Source organism: Elephas maximus, chromosome 7, assembly GCF_024166365.1.
Source record: "Elephas maximus indicus isolate mEleMax1 chromosome 7, mEleMax1 primary haplotype, whole genome shotgun sequence".
In the NCBI taxonomy this organism is placed as follows: Eukaryota; Metazoa; Chordata; class Mammalia; order Proboscidea; family Elephantidae; genus Elephas; species Elephas maximus.
This window is the reverse complement of record NC_064825.1, coordinates 116,957,263-116,970,820: the sequence shown is the minus strand read 5'-3', so window position 1 is coordinate 116,970,820 and position 13,558 is coordinate 116,957,263. Positions and strand designations below refer to the sequence as shown.

Below are 13,558 nucleotides of genomic sequence, written 5' to 3'. Positions count from 1 at the left end.
TTAGAGAAATGTATGGTCCTTCACATTGGGGCACTGTTTTGAATGATGAACCACTGTTTAATATGCACGTAGAAACCCTTTTAAACCTGGAGAACTTGTTGAGAAGAATTTATCTGAACACCAAAAATCAGCCCCACATGACTAAATTGAGAAAGGAAAAAAAAAAAAAAAAAGATGCTCCCAATGTTCTATTTCTTGAATATGGATGGTTCCTAATCAGAACTTAGTTCTCCCTAAATTTTTGCAAACTTCTACTGGAGGCATTGCACATGAATGCCCATTTGGAAACAGAAATAAGACAATAATGTTTTAAAAGAAATATTGGTAGGGACACATTCCTAAAGCTGCTGAGCAAATGGTTTCCCAGTGTCCTATTTGTTTTCAATTTAATTCTAAGAAAACTTTTAAAGCTCCACCTGGTATAATTCCTTTGCCTTCAGAACCAATGCTTAAAGGGCAAATGGATTTTATTCATCTTCCACTCTTAAATAATTATAAGTTTGTATTAGAAATAATTTATATATTTTTTCACCGGGTAAAAGCTTTCCTGAGTCATCAAGCTACTGCCACTTTTTTGGGCAAGAAACTTCTTAAAAATATTGACCCCATCTGAAGAGCCCCAAAGGTCCTTTGTACTAACCAAGACACCCACTTGACTGGACAAATAATTGTGGGATATATAAAACTTTCCCCATTTTCCAAAGGCTTCATTTTCCTTACATAGTAAAAAACTCAACTAGCAAAACTTTCCAAATCTTTACAGTTAACTTGAACAAAAATATTGCCTCTGGTCCTTTTTAAGTTGAGAATTAATCCATTTGAAATTGGTAGATTAACTCATCCTGAAATTATTACTGGGAGGAGTCTATGGCCCACCCTTATTTGGCAACTTGCTCTGAATCAAATTTAACTCAATCTGGCTGTTCCAATATTGCAAGTCCTTTATTCAGTACTCTAGGGAATATTGCTCACAACTTAAAAATGCTTTTGATAATCAGAAATCAAAAGCGTCTGAGCTACCCGCTATTCAGCCTAGAGATTATGTTTATTGGAAAAAAAAAATACTCTATCAAACCTCAGTAAATAGAGTTTTATCTAGTACTCCAGATTATTGGAGGTTAAAACTTTGATCCATCTCTCCAAATTGAAGAATACTCTAGTTCCCACCTGGATTCTTTAATCAAACAAAAGATCAAAATTAAATTTCAGACATTCTATCACCAAAAAGCAGATGACACCTGGTGTTCACAGCTTCTCCCAAGACTCTGGACCACAACTGTACCCTACTAGTGCCTCACCCATAATTTCTCATGTCATACATTAACTATTTAGCTATATTCTTTACCCTTGGAGTGACCCGGTCAGTTATTGCTCTATTTTTAAAGTATTGGAGGCATTACTTTTTATTTTAATTAATTAAGTCAAGGCTTTATACCCAGTTTAAAACTAGAATCAGTACTATGTTTGTATGTTCTTACTACATTAGTTATTTTCATTGTAATTGTTTACATGGTTTATAGTCGCTTACATCTATGATTATAATCATGGGTGTTTACTTTGTGATAGCTAAAATCTACTCTCTAATTGCTTCAATATATTACTTTTAGGCAGTCTTTCTTCAGTATGAGGCTTATATCTGTTATAAGACTATTATGTCTCCCGATTGCCTTTAATGGCTGCCATAACAATGCCTTTGTGAGACTTACTCAGGCAGTGGCTAGTGCTGCCAGCTTAATGGACTGTTGGATATGCCATCCTTCCCCATAAAATGTACATGAGAATTCAAATCCTTTAACATTACCCATTTTCAACTATAACCATATACCTGTTGCTGATGTCAATATCAGTACCATAGAAGGATGAGCCATCTGTGTCAGGTAATGAAAAAAAAAAAAAATGGGATCTCTCTAATTCCTCTATTTACCCTTCTGTGCTCGGTTTTTATCTTACCCAAGTATTTATTTGTCCTGGTATGGTTTATGGTAATGAATATCCTTTCATTTTTCTCCATAACAATAGGTTTATACTGCCTTAGTAGATTTTTGTAATTATTAGAATTCAGAGGTCCCTGTTTAGTCCCATTTTAAGGAAAGATCTAGATTAGAAAGCTTGTCTATTTATAATAACTTCCATACTGAAAAATGACTTGCAAAAGCAAATCAGATTATTCCCTTTCCCTTTTCCCTAACGAGAACGGGAGTAATGTGTGCCTCTTGTGGGTACGTGTTTCTGTGTGGAGGATCAAACTGTCTAGAGAAAAATTCTAATGCTAAACTTTTATTTCATCTTACTTTGTTTACATGGATGGAGTACAAATAACCAATGTGCATCTGGGACCCTAGAATTCCCATGAACCCTCCATTCCTATGATGAAAAATATATTGGATAAATAACTCTACATCTCCAAAGCAGCTCATGCATTTTGATTTTGTTCATTTCTGTAACAGGGCAGATGAGTCCTGCATGCTGCTTCAGTTCAAAAGAAAGGAGCATGTTATTCCTGTAATTCAACAAAGGGCTGTGAATAAATGTCCTCAACTGTTTAATAATGTACAGCATGGTGATGATGGCTTCAATGGTACCTGATGAATAATCAGATGGTATCTGGCAAAAAAACAAATATGTATATACATATATACACACATAAAATCTCAAAGTACTGAGTTTAATAGGCCCAAAAACAAATAGGCTACCATCAAGGAAACAGAGTCCATGCTGAAGATGGCTTAAGTCTATACAGAAAAACGATATTAAAGAAATCAAAGGATGTTCAACTGATCAAAAGGAGGGAATGATATAGAGACCCTAAAACTCTATGAGGTGCTTGGCTGGAGTAAGAAGGCTAACGTGGAGTAGAGGCCTGGAATCCATTCTGTGTAGAAAACATGTGGAGCCAGAAAACTGAATTGGCTAATAATTATAGAAAGCAAGAGCAGTTCTGCCTGTCGTCTGATATTTAAGGCAATGTTTTCTTTGTAATCAAGTCAAGAACTAATGTTGTCAGTTTATTGCCAGTCAGGCTTCGTGTAACCTCTGCTTTTCCAGAAATGAATATTTGCCAAATCTCCTGTAAATCTCCCTCTTCAAAATGCAAGTATAGTCACTAAGCAGTAATTATTTAGCAAAGCACAAATTACCAGGTGGTAACTAGTCAACAAAAAGTCTTTAAACAAATCACTCTAAATATTCCATTCTGGTTAATATTCCTGTACCAATGATGTGTCCATGAAAAACAAATCAGAATTGTTCTCAACTTTACTTCTTTCTGTAATAACATATTAATGACTCCAGGACTGGGATTTAACAGAGTCGTTAGTCTCTTGTGCCCAGTGCAAGCTGATTCGAATTATTTTCTTTGCTTTGGTTTAATAAACATCTATCTTGATTGGATTTGAGTCTGGTGTCTTTTCCCCTATCATAATCATGAATTTATTTGTTGTGTTAACATGTTGTTATTCCTTCTTCACCCATATAACATTCTCCAAGTTCACTGAAAATATGAATTAGAAAACGCGTAAGTACTTTCTTCTGGTTCTTAAAATAGTTTTCACCATGATGTTCTCCATCAGTTATCACCTATAATAAACCCTATAGCCTTCCAATTATCCATCATATCTTTCCTTCATTTTTCCTTTTATCATTCTCCACCTTCTCTTTTATTCAATTTTTTCACCCATTCTTACTTTCCTAGCAACTATCTTTGCATTTAAATATGATCAATAGAATCTGCATATGAGACACTAGTAATCTAAGGAGGGTGCTAGGTAGTGAAGAGTAAAGAGATCAAATCAAATGCTAACAGATCAAAATCATCTAGTATACATACATGTTTGATTATAGAATAGATAGTTAGAAATACTTGCCTCAGTCAAAGCTTGATAAGAGGACAAATAAATCATTCATAGTATCAACAGGGACACAAAAACCAAACCTCTTTGCTGTTGAGTCCATTCCGACTCATAGAGACCCTATAAGGCACAGCAGAACTGCCCCGTAGAGTTTCCAAGGAAAGCCTGTGGATTTGAACTGCCAGCCTTTTGGTTAACAGACGTTCCTCTTAAGCACTGCGCCACCAGGTTTCCAACAAGGACACAGTAAACTCTTTTTCTTCAACTTTGCTTACCCTCTTGATTTAGGCTCAGAAAGTACGAAGAAAATTAGATTCAGAAGATCTCCATCCTTAATAAACACTGACGGAAAAAACATGTGATTTATTGATGTAGAGTGTAGTGAGTGTTCCATAGGGTGAACTATGAGCTCCAAAGTAATTACATAAGAAAATATTGAAACAGAAACAAGGAATCTTAGGAAGGACATTGCCTTTAAGATAAAAAAATATGATTAATATAAATTTGAATGAATATAAGGGAAACAATCTGTATGTCTGTGCTTTATAATTAGTTTCCACTCTAAAACCAAGAAAATATAATTATATGTACTAGAAATCTGATCAAATACATTTGCCTATTTAATAGTTTATTAGAATAATATTGAATATTAAGTACAAAGTTTACAGGGATTTTTAAAGATCCTGTAGAAGGTATTTTTTACCTCTTTGTTCCTTAAGCTGTATACGAAGGAGTTAAGCATAGAGATGACTAAAGCGTAAAACACAGAAGTAAATTTGTTAGTGGTAAAGATTGATCAGATTTAGGGTGCACATACGGGAGTTTCAGAGACTCACAGAATATAACCACCACTTTCAGGTAAGAACTGCACGTGCAGAGTCTTTTTTTTTTTTTTCTGCCCTCAGCAGAATTAATTCAAAATATGGTTATCAGAATCAGCATGCAGGACACCAGGACTACCAAGAGCAAGGACAACAAATTAAATGATGGAAACATTATGATCAATTCTATTTGTAGTTCATTTGACTATAGCAAAGGCATTAAGGGAATATTATCACTGAAGAAATAACTGACAACTTTAGAACCACAGAAGGTCGATGTCAAAATATTACTGTTGACCAAGAGAGACTTAAAGGTACAGAAGAGGTACAGAATGCCAAAGTGTCTGGGACATGTTAACATTTTAGAACAGAGGGTTACAGGTGGCCGCATAGCAGTCACAGCCCATCTAGGATATAGAGTTCAGTGATAATGTATAAAATGTGGAATGCCATCTTGTATGGCACATTCATAATAGAAAATGGTATTTTGATCTAACACAAAATTTACTAGAACCTTGGGGTAAATAACAGTAGAATTACCAAGACCAGTGAAAACCAGGTGTCTGAAAAAAAAAATAAATGGGTGTGTGTAAGTGGGAGTCCATCTTGGTCAAGATGATTATGCCCAGGTTGCCCACAACTGTGATAGTGTAGATGACAAGGAAGACACCAAAAAGAGGGAGAAGCATTTCCTGTCTCTTTGATACTCCCGTTAAAATGAATTCAGTCAGCACTGCTAGATTCCTTTGGCCCGTTTAGCCCAATCTTCTCTTCTTGGGAAGAACCGGAGGTATTGGTTTTAGCTTTCATGTGGTGTTTATCTAAACAGATGATGATATTTGTAGACACAATGGAGACTTTTTCTTCATACGAGAAAATGTAAAGTAATTCCACGTCTGATTTTAAGCTAAAATAAACTGTCAAAGATAATGCTTCCAAAACTGGAGGATCCCTATGAAACCAACTGTACACTGGCATAACACAGGTTCAGCAATGTTTGGACCACATACATCTATAATAAACCATATAGTTGTTAATATACAGACACTAGCCTTTATAGCCTTTGGAGCCCTGGCAGCGTTGTGGTTAAGAGCTCAGCTGCTAACTAAAAGGTCGGCAGTTCAAATCCACCAGTCACTCCTTGGAAATCCTCTGGGGCAAATATAGACTTTATTTTATCTTCCCAATGTCTTCACAGTTTTCTTTAGTACATTTCAAATTTTCTTTGAGAAAACTTGGGGAAAATTAGTGGTTTTAAAGAGATAGGCAGAGAAAATATGAAGCTATAGTGAAGATATGTTTTTGGGTTTCTCATTTGCACCAGCCTTTTCAAAGGCTTTGGGTCAGCTTTTAACAATACAGTCACATAGTGATACATCTTTGTAGCATTGGGAAATTAAGACATTTTAACCATGATCAGTTAAGGCCACTCTGTCTCTTTCTATGCTGTCTTCAGCTGTATTGCACCTCACCTACTGTCAGACTACATCAGAGTGTTTGCAGGCATTTCTGGAAATGAAATGAAGAGGAAATTGAAATTATAAGAATTTATTTGATATGTAGTGGTTACATTTGACTGGTTAAAACCAATGGCATGTATAATTAAATAATGCTATTTGTCCTGGTATTGAAGTGGCTTCCAAGAACGTTCTTAACACCCCATATTTTTGGAAGTGTCTGGACATTACTAATATCTTTTTTTATATATGAATATTGTATTATTTGTGACCAGAGTTTTTAAAAACTGAAATATCTTTTATTATTTTTTATGTTCTAACAATTCACATTTAAGGCTCAACTTACACTTATAGTTTCATTTCTTTTCCTTTTTTAAGTTAAGATTTATAATTTTTCTAAGCTTCAAAACCCACAAGATCTCGATCCATTCCTACTAAAGTCTATGATTTAGATCACCATTCAAAGATTTTGAATATTTACATCTATGTGCTTTATTTCCTTTAATATTACCATGATGGTGGGAAATACATTACATTTAAAATATGTACACATTTGTGGAATCATATATTGGAATTGCCTGTTTTTACAAATATACAATGGAGAAATTAAGTAGTATACTGCTGTGATTTTCAGGTACTTCAGTGATAAGCCCTGTTCCTTCCATTTCATAGAATTTAACAAGGAAAAGCAGTAAATCAAAGTTACCATATGTTTACCCAAATTACTCCTGCCTTCTATGTTTGTTTGCAAGCCAGATCTTACCCCTCCGTGAGGTGTTTTTGTAATCTAGCTATGCTAATTTTTTCACAGCAATATGTGAAAAAAAATGGCATAGCAGCACTTATGAAAATAACTCTGAGGGAGGGCACAGCTGGCAAAAAAACTTAGAAGGCATCAATTAATTTGGTAAAAACTCTGCAACTGCCATGATTGGAGCTAATGAAGCTTTTGTAGCCTAATCAACTTAGATTCCCTTATAATCTCCTCTCATATTCAGGGTCTTCTAATGAAAATGAAAACATACTGTATATATATATATGTACAGAAATTTCTATTTCTGATCACAGGGAAACATCATATCAGGTAGGTATTGATATTATATTACTTGAAATTTAAGACAAAAGTATTTACAGTAGATGAACTGTTGAGCTGTTGTTGTTAGGTGTCTCTCAGTGGGTTCACACTCATCACTATGAATACATGTACAAAGAGAAAAAAATGTTCCTGGTCCTGCTCCATCCTCGCAATCATTTCTATACTTGATCCCATCATTGCAGCCACTTTGTCAATCCATCTCTTTGAGGGCCTTTATCTCTTTCATTGACCCTCTACCAAGCATTATATCCTTCTCCATGGACTGTTCCCTCCTGATAACATTCTCAAAGTGCGTGAGATGAAGTCTAGCTATCCTCGGCTCTAAGGAGGATTCTGGTTGTACTTCTTGCAAGACAGATTTGTTTGCTCTTCTGGAAGTCCCTGGTATTCTCAACAGGCTTCACCAACATCATAATTCAAAAGCATTAGTTATTTTTCAGTCTTCCTTTTTTATTTTCCAGGTTTTGCACGCCTGTAGGGTGATTGAAAATACCATGGCTTGAGTCAGACACACCCTGGTTCTCAAGGCGACATCTTCAATTTTTAACATATTGTAGAGGTCTTTTGCAGCAGATTTGCCTAATGTAATGCATCATTTGATTTTCTTGACTGCTGGTTCCATGGGTGTTGATTATGGATCCAAGTAAAATGAAATTCTAGACAACTTCAAACTTTTCTCCATTTTTCATGATGTTGCTTATTGGTCCATTTGTGAGGATTTTTGGTTCATTAATGTGGAGGTGTAATCCATACTCGAGGCTGTAGTCTTTGAACTTCATCAATAAGTGTTTCAAGTCCTTTTCACTTTCAGCAAGCAAGGTTGTGTCATCTACATATCTCAGGTTGTTAATGAGTGTTCCCTCCAATCCTGATGTCAAATTTTTCTGCATATAGTCCAGATTATCAGAGTATTTGTTCAGCATACAGATTGAATAATATGGTGAAAGGATACAACCCTGATGCACACCTTTCATGATTTTAAACTGTGCATATCACCTTGTTCTGTTCCAACAATTACCTCTTAGTCTATGTATAGGTTCCTCATGAACACAATTAAGAGTTCTGAAACTCCCATTTTTCACAATGTTGTCCATAATTTGTTACGATCCACACAGTTGAGTCTCTTTGTATAGTCAATAAACCAGAGGTAAACATCTTTCTGGTATTCTCTGCTTTCAGCCAAGAGAATTCTACAATCAGCAACGATGTCCCTCATCCCAGTACTCTTCTGAATCCTCAAGGGACTCAAATTGTATTCCTTTTAAGTGTTCTTAAGTTTTGGAAACAAAAAGAAATCTGAAGGGCCAAGGTCCGGGCTATGGGGCAGATGGGGTAAGTTTTCCCAGTGATTTCTCAAAGAACGCTACCCTCTAAGAATAAGCAGGTACATTGTGGTGATGGAAAAAAAATTCCTTGGCACAGGTTTCCTGGCCTTTTTGTCACTAGTGCAGTTTTCTGTTTTCTTAAAACTTCTTCATAATAAGCCCCTGTGATCATTTTGTGTCCTTTGAGAGAATCTATCAAGATTATCCCTTTGAAACCCTCCCAAACAAAACAGTTGCCATAACCTTCTGAGCTGTCTTCCCTCTCTTGGCTCATTCTGGAGGTCTTTCCGACCTTCCTTAAAATGTTCGATCTGTCTGAAAACTTGTTTTATGTGGGACAGGATTCTCACAAACTTGTTGCAAAATTTCAATGATTTAGGAAGATGTCCACTTAAGTTTTGTTAAAATTTTAATATTAGTCCAGACCTCAAAATTGTTTTTTTCCCGTGGCACAAAAAGTATCTTTCTTTTTTTTTAAGGCCTTCTAATGACATTAAGACAAGTGTATTACTGAGAGAACTTTTTGCAGCCATCTGATGATAACAGAGAAATATTTAAATACGTTTTGTTTTGAGTAAGCCTATGCATATATGGACTGGAACCCTGGTAGCAATACCTTTCTGCTTACCCTCGTATGTGAGGATCATAAGTAGTTTATTTTAATCCAATACCAAGCAGGTCAAAGCACTTTTTTTTCACATGTCAGTGGTCATCATCTGTAAAGAAAATCAAGTCCTTTGGGGAGACACCCTAGTCATGAAAATACCAATCCAGTTAACTCAAAACCTTAAAAAATTTCAGACAGTAGTAAAATAGATATGTACGGTTATTTATTAAGACATTGTTGTTGTTAGGTGCCATTGAGTTGGTTCTGACTCATACCGACCCTATATACAACAGAACCAAACACTTGACGCAGTCCATTGGATCCTCACAATCATGACTATGTTTGAGCCTGTTGCTGCAGCCACTGTGTCAATCCATCTCATTGAGGGTCTTTTTTGCTGACCTACTAGGGAAATGATATTCATCTTGCTCTAGCTTTTCATGCCTACACAGGATAACACACAAATGACAGACAATTTGAGAATTTATCTCCAGAAATTATGAAAGATATTTTTTTCTAAACCCCAATAACTTCCATTCTGTGACCCTTAATTTTCTTCCTCTGTTATCCTCTTAGATTTGGTCAATAGTCTGTTCACATTATTCCCTAAGCAGTCTAGTTTACTTGCCCAGGTTAGAAACACTGGACTTCAGCACCCCTATCAAGACTTAGTTCTAAAATTTGTCTCTGATTCACTAGGGAAAAAGGCAGCCTCAAAACCCTGTCAGAGTCCTTTGGGATATTCTGACTCAGCTTGGTCCTAATCACCTCTCCTCTGACAGGTCCACCACCACCTGATAAAGATGCCATTAGACAGGGAAGAAGATTGGAATCAGTCCCCTGGCCACTCACTCTCTCTCTCTCCCCCATCTATTTCTATACTGGGATTTACACCTATGAACATGGTATTAAAATGTGATATTTGGTTATTTTCTGGAGTTTAGGTTCTGCGGAATGAGTGGTATTTATACAGAGTGACCACATTCCCTAACATATCTGGGACATTTAGTCCAACTCTGTTATCAGAAGAAAGCTTATGACAGGATAAAGGTAGGAGCCAGGGTGAATGAAGCTGAGTTCGGTTAGAGCTAATTTCCATTGTAGTCCTCAAATCCCACCCTTCTATGATTCTAACAACATGAGTAAAAATAATTTGTTTTAAAAATTTTCCCTAAGGAAGATTTGACCTCTTTGTTTCTCAGACTATAGATAAGAGGATTTAACACAGGGATGATAAGTGTATAAAACACAGATACCACTTTGTCTTGGTCCATTGAGTAGCTGGGACTGGGGCGCAGATACATGAAGAGGATTGTCCCAAAGAAGATGGTGACTGCCATCAAATGGGAAGCACAAGTGGAGAAGGCTTTGCACCTTCCCTCAGCAGACTGGATCCTCAAGATGGCCACCAAGGTGTAAAGATAAGAAATGAGAATAGTCAGGAGGCAGCTCAGTTCATTAAAACTCACAAAAGCAAAAATGACAACCTCATTGATGTGTGTGTCAGAACAAGAGAGTTTAAGGAGCGGTGGGGTGTCGCAGAAAAAGTGGTTGATGACATTTGCGCAACAGAAGGATAGCTGGAAGGTGAAGCCAGTGTGAATGGCAGCATTTACAAAGCCTGCAAGATATGTAAATAACACCAAGAGGATGCTGAGATGGGGGGACATGGTGACTGTGTAGAGGAGAGGCTTGCAGATGGCCACATAACGGTCATAGGCCATCACAGACAACAGGAAGCCCTCAATGCTAGCAAAGGAACCAAAAAAGAAGAATTGGGCGGCACATCCATTAAATGAAATGACTGGGTTCTTCACCCAGAAGTTCACCAGCATATTGGGGGCAATGACAGAAGAGTAGCAGAAATCGACAAGGGACAAGTTACTGAGAAAGAAGTACATGGGAGTGTGGAAACGGGAGTCAATTTTGATTAACAGGATCATGCCGAGATTTCCAATCACAGTGGTCATATAGATAAGTAGGAACAGCACAAAAAGAAAACACTGTAGCTCCGGACGATCCCTGAATGCCGGGAGAACAAATTCAGTCACGGTTGTGTGGTTGGTCATGCTTTTGTCTCAGATTGGAGGGTGCTTTTGCTGGGATAAGAAAAAAAAAAAAAAACCAAGAAAATAAATTGTGCAAAAATACAAGGAAAATCGAATAGTTCATTCTCAGCCTTAAACAAGAATACTTTTAAAGTCCTGTCTATGATGTTCTGAGGACACGAGAATTAAACCTATTTGTTTTCTTACTAAAGAGGAAGAGCCCTTAAGTACACTCAGTAAACTCTGGCGTTTAAATAGGATTATGTGCATGCTCCTGTGTGTGGGGGTGGGGGTTTCCACACCTGTGATGCTGCTGCCTGTCACTCCTCACCTTAGCCTGAATGATATAATAACACTTCAAAAATAGCCCTTCCACTCTACTGTTTAAAATTTCTCATTGTCAATTTTTATTTATTTTTTTTAAGCCACCCCCTTTAAAAAGGACTTTGATAATCTGGCCCTTATTTGTTCACATTCCACCCTTCCTCTCAATTTTCCTCTCCTCTTCTCCTCCCCTCCCCTACTCTACCTTCACCTCCACACTCTTCGCATCCTCTTTTCTTTACTGTTTTCTCTTCTTTCTTTCCTTCCCTCTTTTCCTTTCTTTCTTCCCTTCCCTCTTTTCCTTTCCTTCCCTTCCCTTTCCCAGTCCCTCCTTTCTTCTCACTTTCATTTCCTTTCCTTTCCTTTCTTTACTATCTCTTCTCTCCTCCTCCTAAAACTCCTCACCTCCCTGCTTCTTTGTCTCTCTTCTTTCCTCCTCCTTCTTCATTTTCTCCTTCTTATTCTCTCTGTCTCTAATCCCCAACAATCCAACTATTCTGAACCATGTTATAATTGAGTGACTAGATCATATAATCTAGTCATCTAAAATCATATCACCTTCATATAATTGTGTGACAGAGAAAAGATTGAGGTTGTCAAGGATGTCATTTTACTTAGATCCAAAATCAACACCCAAGCAACCTGATGTCAAGAAATCAAAAAATGTATTGCATTGGACAAATAGGCTTCAAAAGACCTCTTTAAAGTGTTGAAAAGCAAAGATGATACCTTGACGACTAAGGTGCACTTGACACAAGCCAGGGTGTTTTCAGTCACCTCATATGCATGTGAAAGCTGGATGATGAACAAAGAAAACCAAAGGAGAATTGAGACCTTTGAATTGTGGTGTTGGAGAAGAACATTGAATATACCAAATCAAAAACACCAAGTCCGTTGCCGTCGAGTGGATTCTGACTCATAGCGACCCTATAGGGCAGAGTAGAACTGCCCCATAGAGTTTCCAAGGTGCATCTGGTGGATTCAAACTGCCAACCTTTTGGTTAGAAGCCATAGCTAACCACTACACCACCAGGTTTCCTTGAATATACCATGGGCTGCCAAAAGAAAGAAACAAATCTGTCCTGGAAGAAGTATAGCCAGAATGATCCTTAGAAGTCAGTATTGTGAGACTTCATCTCACATACTTTGGACTTGTTATCAGGAAGAATTAGTCCCTGGAGAAGGACATCATGCTTGGTAAAGTAGAGGGTCAGGGTAAAGAGGAAGACCCTCAATGAGATGAATTGACACAGTGGCTGCAACAATGGCTTCAAGCATAACAATTGTGAGGATGGCTTAGGACCAGGCAGTGTTTCATTCTGTTGTGCATAGGGTAAAAAAAAATTTGGGTAGCTGAGTCATAATGGACTCGAGAGCACCTAACTACAGGTAACAACAATCACTCCGGAACCCAGGTAGTATAGTGGTTAAGAACTCAGCTGCTAACTTAAGGTTGACAGTTCAAATCCACCAGCTGCTCCTTGGAAACTCTAAGGGCAGTTCTACTCTGTCCTATAGGGTCACCAGGATCGGAATTCACTTGATAACTTTTTTTTTGCTTCTTCTTTTACTATCACTCCAGGGAGAAACTGCCTGTTGTGGATTGAATTATGTCCCCCAAAAATGTGTGTCAACTTGGTCAGTCCATGATTCCCAGTATTGTATGATTATCCACCAACCACATCATCTGATGTGATTTTCCTATGTGTTGTAAATCCTACCGCTATGATGTTAATGAGGGAGGACTTAATGTACAAGATTAGATTGTATATTGAGTCAATCTCTTGTGAGATATAAAAGAGAGAAGCAAGCAGAGAGACAGGTTGACCTCATGTCACCAATAATGAAGAACCAGGAGGGAAGCACATCATTTGGACCCAGGGTTCCTGCACTGAGAAGCTTCTAGACCAGGGGAAGATCAATGAGAAGATTGAGCCTATCTAGAGAGAAAGGCTTCCCCTGGAGTTGGCACCCTGAATTTGGACTTTTAGCTTCCTAGACTGTGAGAGAATAAATTTATCTTTGCTAAAGC

The 13,558-nt window shown here is 37.3% G+C and overlaps 1 protein-coding gene across 1 annotated transcript; it reads right to left on the bottom strand.

The window, feature by feature from the left end:
* Nucleotides 1–10,284: 10,284 nt before the first annotated feature.
* Nucleotides 10,285–11,223, bottom strand: LOC126080532 (olfactory receptor 1020-like). Its single transcript, XM_049891734.1, has one exon. The coding sequence runs from the start codon at nucleotides 11,221–11,223 to the stop codon at nucleotides 10,285–10,287; it is 939 nt and encodes a 312-aa protein (XP_049747691.1).
* Between the last annotated feature and the right edge of the window lie 2,335 nt (nucleotides 11,224–13,558).